General features: G+C 38.8%; 1 protein-coding gene and 1 long non-coding RNA gene across 2 annotated transcripts; both read right to left on the bottom strand.

Annotated features, from left to right (window-relative positions):
* Positions 1-360: 360 nt before the first annotated feature.
* On the bottom strand, positions 361-1380 carry LOC129429241 (trace amine-associated receptor 4-like). Its single transcript, XM_055185782.2, has one exon. It carries the CDS (start codon positions 1378-1380, stop codon positions 361-363), a length of 1020 nt encoding a protein of 339 aa, XP_055041757.2.
* A 1645-nt stretch (positions 1381-3025) lies between these two features.
* LOC141350357 (uncharacterized) lies at positions 3026-4843 on the bottom strand. The gene is made up of 3 exons (XR_012358467.1): positions 4637-4843; positions 3824-3930; positions 3026-3745 (listed from the first exon to the last, which is right to left on the bottom strand). It is a non-coding gene; the product is annotated as an uncharacterized lncRNA (long non-coding RNA).
* Between the last annotated feature and the right edge of the window lie 9352 nt (positions 4844-14195).

The following is a 14195-nucleotide window of genomic DNA, read 5'->3' on the forward strand; positions in this document are numbered from 1 at the left end:
TGAGGTCAGGACATTAAAAGACAAGTTTAATCAAGATTAGCCATATACATCTCAGATTTAAAACTGTCTGGTTGTGTTGTTTAACTTCTGCTGTTTATTATAATGACTGATCTAATATGTATGATGTTTCCATTAATATAATTACAGGCCTGGAGTTTTTAGGACTCAAAAATTTACTGTATGTTTTCTATAATGTCAAATAAGCAAAAGATTTAATAATACATATGTGAAACAGAATAATAAACAGAATAATAAACATTATAAACAATGGTAAAGGAATGAAATATCTCTGGAATCAACACTACCAGCTTCACAACATTTATTCAGTCACATGTTATTATTCATCTACAGAAACTTTATTCATTCAAATGTCAGAGTATGTAAATGATTGAATCCACAGATATAAGTGGATATGAGAGTCTTAAAGGCCTTCTGAAAGCAAGGATAGAAAAATCCATAGATCAAAGGATCACAAGCCGTGTTAAAATATGAAAACCAAACTAAAGCCTCATAAACAATAGCTGGGATCACAAAGTTAAGGAAAGGGTCGACAGCAGTGGCAAGAGCTAAAGGCAGCCAGCAGATAAAGAAAACGCCCATAACAAGAGCCAGAGTTTTAGCTGCTTTTCTTTCTCTATGTGCAGAGCTTTGACTGTTAACACCTGTGGTGGTCACAGACACTTTCTCTGACAAAACCTTTGCGTGTTTTTTCACAACATTGAATATGATGATATACAGAGAGCTCATTATAGTTCCTGGAATAATAAAAAACAAGATTACATAAGGTAGTCCCCATTCTTTGTTTAAAAGCAAAACACAGCCACCAAAACAAGAAATCTGTAATATATAAGCTTCCAGACCAACAGAAGTCACCCCTGAAAAAACAATAGAAAAGCTGTACACAAATGAAAAGATCCATGTAAAGGTGATAAATACAGTCACAGTGTTGTTTGTGATCCTCATTTTGTATCTAAGAGGGTCACAGATGGCCAAGTATCTATCAATAGATATTAAACTAAGATGTAATAAAGAAGAGATACAGAAGGTGTTGTCCAAACTAGAATGAACTTTACAAATAAAATCTCCCAAAAACCAGCAGCCCTCGACAGATCGCACCATACTGTAGGGCATCACCAGTGAACCCAGCAGACAGTCACACACAGCCAATGACTGAACGATCAGATGAGTTGGAGACTGAAGCTGTTTGAAGTGAGAGAGGGAGATGATGATGAGCAGATTCCCAAAAACTGTCATGAGGATTATGAGTAACATTACAGCGTACATTGCCACTTTAACTACAGTGAGACGATGAGCTCTAGGACAAGAGTCTGGATGTGAAGGATAACACAGGAGAATATTCTCAGTCTCATTGAACGTCATCGCGTCTGAGAGGACTTGCTTTGTAATTGTAAACAGAGAGACAATTAATAACCAGAGTTTAAACAAAAAATCATTTTAGAAATTACAACATGGGTAAGGCAAATATCTAAAGAAACATGAACATAAATACAGTACATGCCCTTTTAATCTACTATCATAAATGAACGTGATATAGCTCAGATGTGTTCATATATACAGTTCAGGTCAGGTCTCAACCTCCCCAGCTGTATACGTAACTGATACACAAACATTGTGACTCATGAGATTACAATTAAAAAAGCTACACTAAACTATAAGCCAGAACAGCTTGCACCAGAAAAATCATAATTTTGGCATTAAATAACGACTGTCAAGATTGACCAAAATATGCGCAGTGGATCATTAGCGCTGTGTGGTCTAGTTCTTTTGCGACTGACCTTTTTGAGTATGCATTTCTAGGAGTTTTCCTGTCAGATGAATTTTTTTTGGAAGGAGATTATTAAAATGATTCACGCAACGCAATTTACTAATGTTTGGGCATGTGTTATGACTGGTATTTACGCCATTAATTAACGCAGAAAAAAAGTATGTCTTGAATTACTTTGTGCTTGAAATGGCTGCAATTATTGCAAAAAAGAGGCATCACAGAACACGTGATAGAATGCAGATGATTGTTTTAATACATAACAGTTTATTTGGAAGGCTAGAGGAACATATTATTCAATAGTATTGTTTGCCAATCCATGTTATTTTTTATTTGCTGATAAATAAAATAGGAGTCACTAGGAGAAGTCACACAATACTAAATGTTACAAAACTTCTTGTAAACCTCCGTCAGCTTCGCCTTGGCCCTATAGACCTTTTGCGTGTTTGCAAAAAGAGATGGCCTTTTTTGTGGGCGGAGCCCAACTGGTGGCAGAAAGTGACAGCTCCGCAATAGGGGTGTGAAGTGTTTTATCGTTTAACTGTGATTTTTATGGATCCGGTGTTCTGTAGAAGTCTGTGTCCCCTAAATTTCTCTTAAGTGTAATGTTTCTTATAACGTTTTCACCAAGTTACGTTTATTTTTTTAAAATAAATTAAGTTTAAATGGCTTGGCTACTGATACATGTATGTAATGTATATGTATTGTTCTTTATTGGTAAATCAATTATTTTTACAGTATGAATCGCTGAAGTACTTATAAGAGCAATACTATAATGTATTCTGTATAATATAATTTATTAAATATTTCATAATTTCCTGTTTTCAATTTCTTCCTTATATTTTTAGCCTACGTGTTTGTTCTAAAACTATTATGTTTACATACAAATTAATTTGTATATGCCTGTTTATATATTATTAACACCCTGTTTATATATTATTGTGTGTGTGTGTGTGTGTGTGTGTGTGTGTGTGTGTGTGTGTGTGTGTGTGTGTGTGTGTGTGTGTGTGTGTGTGTGTGTGTGTGTGTGTGCATGCGCTGCTACACGCGCATCGAAAGGGTTTACGATAAAAGACACGCGTGTGTGTGTCAAAAGGGTTTATGATAAAATATGCGTGTGTAAGAAAGACACTGTGTCTTAAGACACTCACTTAACATTAAACTGATTACACATGAGATTAAATTGAAAGTTAGTTTGAACGAAAAACGGTTATCCAATAATAGCAGTGGGTGTTCACTTCCAAGTCGTCAATGCAGCCCGCCCATTAAAACGGATCACTTCTCTAACCAGCCTCAAAACCAGGGTACAAAATAGCCTATTACTTATTGCTTTTGATGTTTTTGGATGTAAAAATCATGCAAACATCATGAGTAGACCTCAGACAACAGTCTAAAACAATAAAAACGCCAGAGGAAGGGCACCTTTAAAATTATAGTTCACACATTTGTCATCATTTTCATCCTCTCAACTGTATAAAAGTCTTAATTTGATGACCACAAAGGAAGATATTTCAAAGAATGTTTGAAATCAAACTGATCATGAGCCCCCATTCACTTTCATAGTATTCTTTTTTCCTACTATGACAGTCAATGGGGCTTATGATCTGCTTGGTTTCAAACATTCCTTTGTGGTCATCAGAACAAAGAAATGTATACAGGTTTGTAACAACAGGAGAGGAAGAAAATTATGACATAATTTTTATTTTGGGGGGAACTATCCCTTTAAGCAGGTGACAGTGTGTTAAGGAAACATCACCTGGTACAAAATGTATTGTGTGTTACTGAAACTACCTAACAGTAGTGAAAGGCTTGGGAATATTAAAGCATGTGTCAACTGCTGGTCTTGCTCCTGGGCCATGCCTCCCCACAATAACAAAGACTAGTCAAATTCATCCCATAGCAGGACATGGGGTCTTCGTCATACCTCCTCCTCCAAATACTGAATTATGTTTGTTTTCTGACCTTAAGACGGAATTTTCACAATGTAAATATGCACACATAAACAGGATAAAAAACCCAAGTGTCATAAATGATACTTACAGGTTGAAAATTAATAAATGTTTGCTTTGGCTCTTGGTACTGTAGGAAGGCTGAACCATCTTGCTGGCCATTTTGTAAGGTTTTTAATGCAACATCTCCAAGAATGTCTACATTTAAAGAAAAGAATAATGTATTAAATCTCAAAGCAAACACATCTGGCACGCTGAATAAATAGTCTATTTTGACAGTAGATGGCGCTGAATTGCAAATTCAACCGTTACCGGGGTAACCGTAAACAGTAGTATATGTGCAGGATTAAACAGCGCTTTATCAGGGGATTATACTGAGGTAAAACGACAATAAAATGCCATCGAGTCATTTCTTAATACATTTCCATTCAGAAGCACATTTATATTACAGCTCTGTTTCTATAACAGACCGGCTAAAAAAATATTTGGATACAGCCGGTTGCATCCCTTACAAAAGTTAAAAACGGTTTTTACTACACTTTAAACCAAAAAACATTGTCTGTTAGAAGCCATGGTTAAAGCAATATGGCAATCAATACGCCATGAAACTAACGTTATACTACTAAAAAAACACATGATTCATTTTAGTAAGGGATCATTTTGTTGGTGCTGTTTAGTATTAAAATAATTTGCGATGTTTTTCTACCTTTATGATGGCTTAAAAACGCGTGTTGGCATCGGTAACAGTTAATTAATGGAACAGGTGTAACCGACAAAAACTAGACAACAGCGTTTTGTACAAGTATTTGTAGAAAACGTGGCTGATAGTTTACTGTGTGTTAGAGCTTAAAGACACTTTGTAGCAAATAAAACATTACACAGAGATATATATTTTAAAACGTACCTCTCGTGTCTGTCCGCACTCAGCAGTGGCACCTGTCGACCATTGAAATTCAAAATGCGTGATGTGAGCCCGATTTTAACCCATCGGTCTGGGTTGTTATAGAAATAACCCAATAAAAGCTACGAACAACACACAACAACCCAATATGTTTAACCCACCTGTTGGGTAAAACAAATAACCCAACGGTTTTTAGAGTGTACAGTCCTCAGTTTATTTACTTCGGATATTGTAACTGTGATGAAAAATTAAATGTACGCATTTACTAGAGTAGCAATTTACAAAAACAACTCTTTTCTTTAAAATATATGTTCGTAGTTGCATTACACTTGCAGTAACACCTTCAATTTTAGTAGTAAAAATGATTAAGACCTCTTTGTCACGTGCTGTTGCCATGGTAAATCGTAATATCTGAGCTCCATTGATGATGGGTTTTCATTGTGGCTGTGCACGCGCTTAACTCAGAGTCAACCTACTCAGAGTCGATTGAACTAACTCAAATGAGCTGTTCTGTAACCGAAAACTCAGAGTTTACTATCTCAGAGTTGGTGGAACCTCCTTATTGAAACGGGCCCCAGGTGTGCCTGACCTCAGTAGTCACAACAACAATAATCAGACACACCTGGATTAATCAGTTTGTCCAATAATGGCCGACAGGAAACAAGGAGCTGGCTGAAGTTCAGGAAGTAGTGCAGCTGGGCATAAAACCTATTATTTTCTATTCAAATTATTAAAATATTTCCAAATGATTTCATCACTCCAGTCTGTCTGGTTGAGGGCTTATTGCAACCATAAACACCTACGTTTATCTTCAAATGGTGTCTTCAACGACGGTATAATATAGAAATGAAGGTCATCTATTTTGGCATTCCTATTCTGACACTCAACAGCACAACAAGACATTTTCTAGTGAGTTATATTGTTCGTTTCACTCGTGTCTCATTCATTTCCACTGCTTTTCTGACACCACATGCGCATGACGTAACTGTGACGTCGACTCGCAAAAGGTCTATGCTCTGCCGGCTCCGCCCTTGCTCCCTGCTCTACCTGCTCCGCCCTGGCTCTGCTATGCCTGCTCCGCCATGGCTCCCTCCTCCGCCTTGTTTAACTGCTCTGTTGGTTCTGCCTTGGCCGAACCCACGATGGGGCAAACAAGACAAAACAAGACTATAAACTAATGACAGGTAAAACACTAGACTGATACAAAACTAAACTAAACTTCACAAAAACAAATAACACTAAACTTGATTTGATTTTATATATATATAAAATATATAAACAGCTCCTGTGCCTTTTTTCCAGAGGACACGAAGAGCTGACTCGATCATGGATGTTTTCATTCTTGACCCGTTTATGGCCATTCAGCCTTCCCACCTCACCAATGGAGCCGCTAAGGGTTACGTCGGCATCCCTTCTGTGGAGCGGGCTGTCACGATGCAACTGTGTCCGGCCCCTGCTGCCTTCTGGAAGGACTGTCCGACCCTTCCTTTCCGGGCTGTGGAGAGGCAGGTCTACCAAGCAAAGGCCTTGAGAGATCTGCACGAGGGAGGCCACGACTTTCGGTGGTCCAAGAACGCCACCTCTGGCTGTGTCTGGCTGACACGACGGACGCAGACAAGAACAACTTCCTGGATACTCCAGTCTCACAGACCGGCCTCTTCGGCCAGCCCATGGAGTCGTTGAACAGCAATTCTCCACGGCGCAAACTAAGGTGAACTCCAAGGTCGTGACCCGGTGGAAGAAAGCTGCCCTGTTCCACCAATGCCGGCTCCTCAGTCTGCCTCTCGCCGAGAGCGTCCTGCGGCGGCCACCTCCATTCCCCCTCCTCGTACCTCATCTTGGCAGCGCAGGGGAACCCATCGTCAGCAGCCCGCCCCGCTCGCTCAGCCAGCTACCTGTGGCACACGGAAGCTCAAGCGGCTCCGAGATGGGCGATCCGGAGTTGGAGAGGATCACTTTTCGGGAGACAGTGAAGGCACCGCTCCTTCCCCCGGAAGAGGGCCGGGTGAAAAATCCTTGGTTTAGTTCCGCTGTTCGACCCACATAACCACACAAAGAGTGCATTCCTCTTCCATCTCCAGGTCTCCTGAGGATCAAGAGAGCCGTGAGCGGGGACACACCAGCTCACCCTCCTCCTCAGCATGCCAGGTCTCCTGGATGCCCCCACCGCAGCCACATCCCGAGGTTGCTCAACACAGCGAGCAGCGCACCCCGGCGAATGGCGACTCCACCCCCAGACGGTTCAGCTGATTTGGAAACGTTTCGGTCGAGCACAGATAGATCTGTTTGCGTCCCCGGACACAACCCATTGTCGCCTGTTTTATTCACTAACAGAGGGCAGCCTCGGCGTGGATGCGATGGCGCACAGCTGGCCGATCGGGCTAAATATGCATTCCCTCACTGAGCTTAATCGCACAGACTCTGTGCAAAGTCAGGCAGGATGAGGAAAGCCTTCTACTGGTCGCGCCTTACTGGACGACCAGGAATTGGTTCCCAGAACTGATGCTCCTCTTGACAGCCCCTACCTGGTGGATACCCCTGAGGAAGGACCTTCTTTCTCAAGGAAGGGGCACGTTATGGCACCCGCGCCCCGATCTGTGGGATCTCCACGTGTGGTCGCTGAGCACACGGAAGGTTTAGGTCAGGGGTGTCAAACTCAATTTCATCCCGGGCCACATCAGCATTACGGTTAATCTCATTAACCTGCATAATTTTCTCTGCATTTGCTTACTATTGGTTTTGTTAATAACTAAATTAATACCTAGCTTTGAAAGTAGAAGCCCAGGCAAATAATGACAAAGTGTATAGAGTACAACTATTCTACAGATTATTCTAAAAATAATTGTGGTGACAAAAACACATGTTGTATGTAAGTACACTCAAAATGTTCTGTTATCCTTCATTGTGCAGGTTAGAAAATTAGAGGCATTTTAGATAAAGAATTTTACAATCTCCACCACAATATGCATTTATTACACATATACTCTCAGTTGTCAGTTCTTGCCCTCTTTACAAAAAAGCTGTGATTTTTTACCTGTCTTTGAGTGTCTGATTGACTGACGTCTCATGAGTTCAATGTTGTAAGCTACAGATCAATAGTTTCAATCGTTTATTAATGAGTCAGATGAGTAAATAATTTGCGTATTTAGCGGGAATAGACGCGTTGTAAACTAATCCCAGCTGGACATCGCAAAACATTTCTGTACACGAGACTGTCCGTTCCATATGTGGAGGTTGCATAGGCAGCGTCATCAAGCCTGGTTTATTTAAGTTGACTTACCATTACATTCGCAAGTCATACGCATATTACAACTATTTACTATAACTTTATAATTGTTAATATTTTGTTCTTGATGACGTATGCAGCCTGGAAATGCGACCTCCGGAGGCTACAGCATTCGCATTCATACACGCCCACTCTAGTATTGCGTGCGTGCAGGGCACTGTTCATTCTTTCTCATGCAATCATCAACATTATCACTATAATTACATTACAAAAAGCGGGACAAAAATTAGTTTTGGTGGCTGCTAAAAAATCAATGTAGGAAATAACCTGCAAAAAATAAAACGTATAATAACAATAAAATAATCTGTAAACTCTCACGGGTCACATAATTAACATAATTTGTAAACTCTCGCGGGCCAGATGAAATGAGGGGGCGGGCCGGATTTGGCCCGCGGGCCTTGAGTTTGACACCCCTGGTTTAGGTGATTTATCGCAAGCGGTATCTAACACCATCGCTGCAGCGCGAGCGCCGTCTACTAGACATGCGTACACGCTTAAATGGAACCTGTTCGTCGTTTGGTGCCCTTTAACGCGAAGACCCCAGAGAATGCACATTTAATGTCGTGCTTTCATACCTTCGGCACTCTCCACCAATAAAGTTGACGTTGCCGCAATATCTGCCCATCACTCTCTAATAAATGGCAGATCGGTCAGCCAGCACGACCTAGTTATTAGGTTTTTAAGAGGAGCTTGAAGGCTGAACCCTTCGCACCCTCCCTCTATTCCTCCTTGGGACCTGTCCATGGTGCTGAAAGCCCTGCAGGAACCTCCATTTGAGCCTCTGCAGTCTGTGAGTCTGAAGTTTTTATCAATGAAAACTCTGACCCTGCTCGCATTGGTCTCCGTTAAATCTACGGTAAATTACCGGCAACCCAGCTGCAAAACCATTGTAATTTCTACTGAATTTTTACAGTGCACAGTATGTTACATAGAAAGGTAGATTGGTCTAATTTTAAATCCAAATAATATGACTGATTAGCCCTAACCAATTGCTAGTTAGTTAGAATCATTCTTAAGATGCAGTCTTAACGTCACGGCTATGTTTATGCAACCGGCCACTGGTTTTAGTTGGTCAATGGCGTAGTCTATTTAAGTTGCCTTAAAAACAACAACGCGCCAACAATGTGCTTGAACACACCTTGTTTTAAGACCAGAACACCCATGGGCACAAAATGCTTTTGCTAATTAAACAACGTGGTGCTAAACATGAAAATGATAATTGCACTGGGTTCAAACTAGCAAAAGACACTTGCGTTGCGCATTGTGCTGCATTGCGCCAGTTGTATGATAGAGCCCATTGTTTTGTCTCAAGACAAACCCATCAGTATTGTTTATTTGTAAGGTATGTTTGTAAAAACTATGTAAATGTCCTAATTTAATTAAGGCCTAGTCCTGGTTTAATCTAAACCCTGTCCTGGAAAACACCCTATAGCAGTGTTATATATAATTTGTTCATAGGCCTGTTCATATAAATTATAAATTGATGTTAGAAAATTAAGCCGTTCTTTCATTTCAACCTCTCTCCAAACAAATGGATTTACGGAGACCCTTTATAAATGACATAAATTAATAATAAATTAACATTTTGTACTTGACCACAGTGTATAATATGTACCCCATAATGCACGCACGCACGAACACACGCACACACACACGCGCACACACACACACACACACACACACACACACACACACACACACACACACACAGTAATGCTTAGTTATGACATTATGTCTATGTTTATCACACAAATGCCTAGCAGCACACAGGAGTTTTATTATATATATTTTTTTACTTGTAACAACATTCACCTCTCCTTTTCATTGTTGACAGTCACTTATGCAGGTGTCATAGATTTGCTGTCATATCTCATATCAGATCAATCCTTATTTATTTCCACATGTCTTACTTTGCATTGGATGGCTTCAGAATTTCTTGGCAATATCTTTAATCACTTAAAATTCACATTTGACTGTTTGTTCCTTGTAAACTGCTGTTACAGTGCCTTTATTATGTTTCAGTCACCACAGGATCAAAGCCGGGATTTATGACCTGATATGCACACTGAATAGACTATAATCAACGCTTAAAGGCGGAGTGCACAATGTTTGAAAGCCAATGTTGATATTTGAAATCACCTAAACAAACACGCCCCTACCCCAATAAAATCTGGACCTTCTGTTGATAGACCCGCCCCACACATACGCAACCCCGGTAAGGATGTCGGTTAGTAGACACTGCCCTTACTGCTGATTGGCTACAAGTGTGTTTTGGTAATCGGCCCGACTCCCTTTTCCAAAGCGTTTTTCAAACATAGTGCACTCCGCCTTTAACTTTCATCTGGTCTTATTCTGGGTTATTTACCCTTTAACAGTCACTATTAGAAATACTTGAAGAAAATATCTTGAAAAAATTTCCAGCAAGTTACCTTCACTACAGTTATAATTTAGAAACATTTATTATTTAAATCATGACTTTATTCATGTATGATTAAACATGTTGACATTTCCTCTGAATACTTTTGTATTAAACATCCTCTTTGTCTCAAATCACAAAAGATACAGATTATTAAGGTCAGGACATTAAATGAAAAGTTAAAAAGATTAGCCATATACATCTCAGATCTAAAACTGTCTGTTTGTGTTGCTTAACTTCTGATGTTTATTATAATGACCGATCTAAAATGTATGATTTTCCATTAATATCATTACAGGCCTAGAGTTTTTAGGACTCAAAATAGCACATGAAACCACATAAAGAGAAATATAGAGTAATTAAATATCTCTGAAATCAATACTACCAGCTTCATTACATTTATTTGGCACTGGTTATTATTTATCTACAGAAACTGTATTCATTCAAATGTCAGAGTATGTGAATGATTGAATCCACAGATATGAGTGAATATGAGAGTCTTAAAGGCCTTCTGAAAGCAAGGATAGAAAAAGCCATAGATCAAAGGATTACAAGTTGAGTTAAAATATGCAAACCAACCTAAAGCCTCAAAAACATCAGCTGGGGTCACAAAATTAAGAAAAGAATTAACAGTAGCAGTGATTGATAAAGGCAGCCAGCAGAGACAGAAAACGCCCATAACAAGAGCCAGAGTTTTAGCTGCTTTTCTTTCTCTGTGTGCAGAGCTTTGACTGTTAACACCTGTGGTGGTCACAGACACTTTCACTGACAAAACCTTTGCATGTTTTTTCACAACATTAAATATGATGATATACAGAGAGCTCATTATAGTTCCTGGAATTATAAATAACAAGATGATAGAAGTTAGTGCCCATTCCTTGTTAAAATACACAGAACAGCCACCAAAACAAGACACCTGTAATACATAAGCTTTCAGACCAACAGCATACACCCCTGAAAACACAACAGAAAAGCAGTACACAAATGAAAAGATCCATGTAAGGGTGATTAATACAGTCACAGTGTTGTTTGTGATCAGGGCCGCATTAACACTGTAAGGGGCCCCTGGGCTTTACACTTTTGTGTGGCCCTTCATCCACCAGAATTGGAGCCTACATTCACACAATCTTTATAACCACTAAGTGCAAGTTGTCAGGCTTTTATTTTGCCGGAATAAATGGAATAACAAAATATTAAAACCATATCAGAGTGCCCACAATATACACAAATATCACTTCATAACATATGCACATAGTCCTAGCTAGAGGTGACCCGAATAGTCTAAGATTCAATGCTTTGACAGGAGAAGCCTGATTCGACTACTGCACAGTCAATCGTCGCAGATGTGTTATAAAATGAGGATCATTTAAAGGTGAATTTTAGCAGCCTCTAGTGGTGAGGTTGCGAATTGCAACCAACGGCTCAGTCCACTGCCCAACCCTTGCTTTTGAAATGCATTAAGAAGCTACAATAGCCACCACTGGACAAACATTGTATCGTTGGAGACAACTTAGTAAAAAAGTTTGTCCTTTAAGGGCTTCTGTAGAAACATGGCAGCACAAAATGGCGACTTCCGTTTAAGGGGACCCTCTGTGTATGTAGATAAAAACGTCTCATTCTAAGGTAATAAAAACATAACGTTTCATTTTAAAAGGTCTTTATACACCACTGATAATATAGTTTTGTATATTATTTTGCATTTCTTTCAAGAGATCCTTCTAAAAATTACACACTGCACCTTTAATTTTGGCTGTATAAGAGTGCACATTATCTGATTTCACATTTAACAGCTTTCTCCCAATATAAAAAATATACATCCTATTATGATAATACTAAGTAAATAATATGTGAAAAAGTAGCTTTCAATAAATATTTTTAAAGTCTGTTAATAGCCTAAATCCCATGACAGGGCTGCACGTCCATATCCAGAAACCATTGCAAAGTCTCTTTGTTTCTGCAATTAAAAAGACAAAACAGGCAATTCTATACTTTCGTTATTTTAAAATTAATTTTAATATTTCCTTGTTTTTATTTAATTGATAGATTATTCAGTGTTATCTGATTAAACTATTTGTGGTTTGTGTTTTATTCCCCTGCGCATTTAGGCATTTTGCACCCATGTTCTGCACCTTATTGATTCTGACTTCATTTTGTTTTTATTTCTTATTAATTATAAAGGTAAATTCTGATCTAATTTAAGTTCTGTAAGTTTTGGATTGCTTTCCGTTGTGTCGATGTTGCGCTGTTGCATGCTATCACATTCAATTTAGCCGAACGTGCTAGGTGCTCTGCGTGATTATATTTAGGCGTTCGTCAAACTAAAAATCAAAAAACGGATTTTTTCGACAAGTATAAGTTTTAAAATGTATTGAAAAAGCTTGCTCAACCTTTCAGAAGTTGAACTACAAAACAGGTAAGCCGTTTTTTTTTTTAATTTCGGTGATGACACCAAAAATATCTCTACCGAATCTGACACAATTGTCTCTCTTGTGATTTAATATTATGGTCGGTGTTAACTTTCAAATGATAGAAAAGAGATTCTTAAAACAAATGTTATAAGAATCATCAGGTGTTTCAAGTGAATACAGAGATGATCAAAGTGAAAGTAAGCAATCAGATATTTCTGTGCAAAATAATAAAGCATATATAGTGTCTATAAAATCATTAATTTCAGTGTTTTTTGTTTAAGGAATTGTATATAAAGCTTGTTTTTTATAATTTACAGTAACAAATTATATGTAATTTCTCGTCTATTATTTCCTTGCCAAACTAAATCTCAAAATGAAATAAGATCGCTGAACTTAGCCGTGGCTTCCGAGGAAGAATCTAATTTGTTATTTATTAGATTTAGTTATCAAAAATGTTTTGTGTAAAATCTTTGTGTGCTCTTCTGTATATCTTGGCTTTAAAATGTTACGAGGAATCATTTAATGAATGTTTATATACACGTTGTCTTTCATATTAAGATAAAAACGCGTCCTCAGTGTCGTCTTTGTTCATCACTTTAAAGGCACTTGTGGTCACTTTATAAGAAAGCTGTCCGTGTTGCCTTTAGAAATGCAATAATGGATATTTCAGACAGAAATTTTTAAAAGCTCACTAATGATTGCAGGGTAGCATACAGTAAGTGAGATATTTTCTTGCGCAGGAACTGCATTCACGCACGGACATTCAAAGCAAAGCGATTAAGCATAATTTTAAAGGGAGTATCAACTTTTTATAAAATGCGGTTGTTATTTTTTTCCGGCATCTCGAGGCCCTTCCCAGCCCGAGGCCCTGGGCTTAAGCCCAGGTAAGCCCATGCATTAATGCGGCCCTGTTTGTGATCCTCATTTTGTATCTCAGAGGGTCCCAAATGGCCCAGTATCTATCAATAGATATTAAACTAAGATGTATTAAAGAAGAGAAACAGAAGGTCAAGTCCAAACTAGAATGAACTTTACAAATAACATCTCCCAAAAACCAGCAGCCCTCGACAGATCGCACCATACTGTAGGGCATCACAAGTAAACCCAGCAGACAGTCACACACAGCCAATGACTGAACGATCAGATGAGTTGGAGACTGAAGCTGTTTGAAGTGAGAGATGGAGATGATGATCAGCAAATTCCCAAAAACTGTCATGAGGATCATGAGTGAAATAAAAGCGTACATTGCCACTTTAACAATAGTGAGACGATGAGCTCGAGGACAAGAGTCTGGATGTAAAGGATAACACAGGAGAATATTCTCAGTCTCATTGAACGACATCGCGTCTGAGAGGACTTACTTTGTACTGTAATTGTAAAGAGACAGACAATTATGACACAAAATTTTAACAAAATCATTTTAGAAATTACAACATGGTTAAGGGAAATATA

Source organism: Misgurnus anguillicaudatus, chromosome 18, assembly GCF_027580225.2.
Source record: "Misgurnus anguillicaudatus chromosome 18, ASM2758022v2, whole genome shotgun sequence".
In the NCBI taxonomy this organism is placed as follows: Eukaryota; Metazoa; Chordata; class Actinopteri; order Cypriniformes; family Cobitidae; genus Misgurnus; species Misgurnus anguillicaudatus.

Bases quoted from the DNA above. Each gene is read 5' to 3' on its own strand.
- LOC129429241 (XM_055185782.2), bottom strand. From the start codon at position 1,380: ATGACGTTCAATGAGACTGAGAATATTCTCCTGTGTTATCCTTCACAT.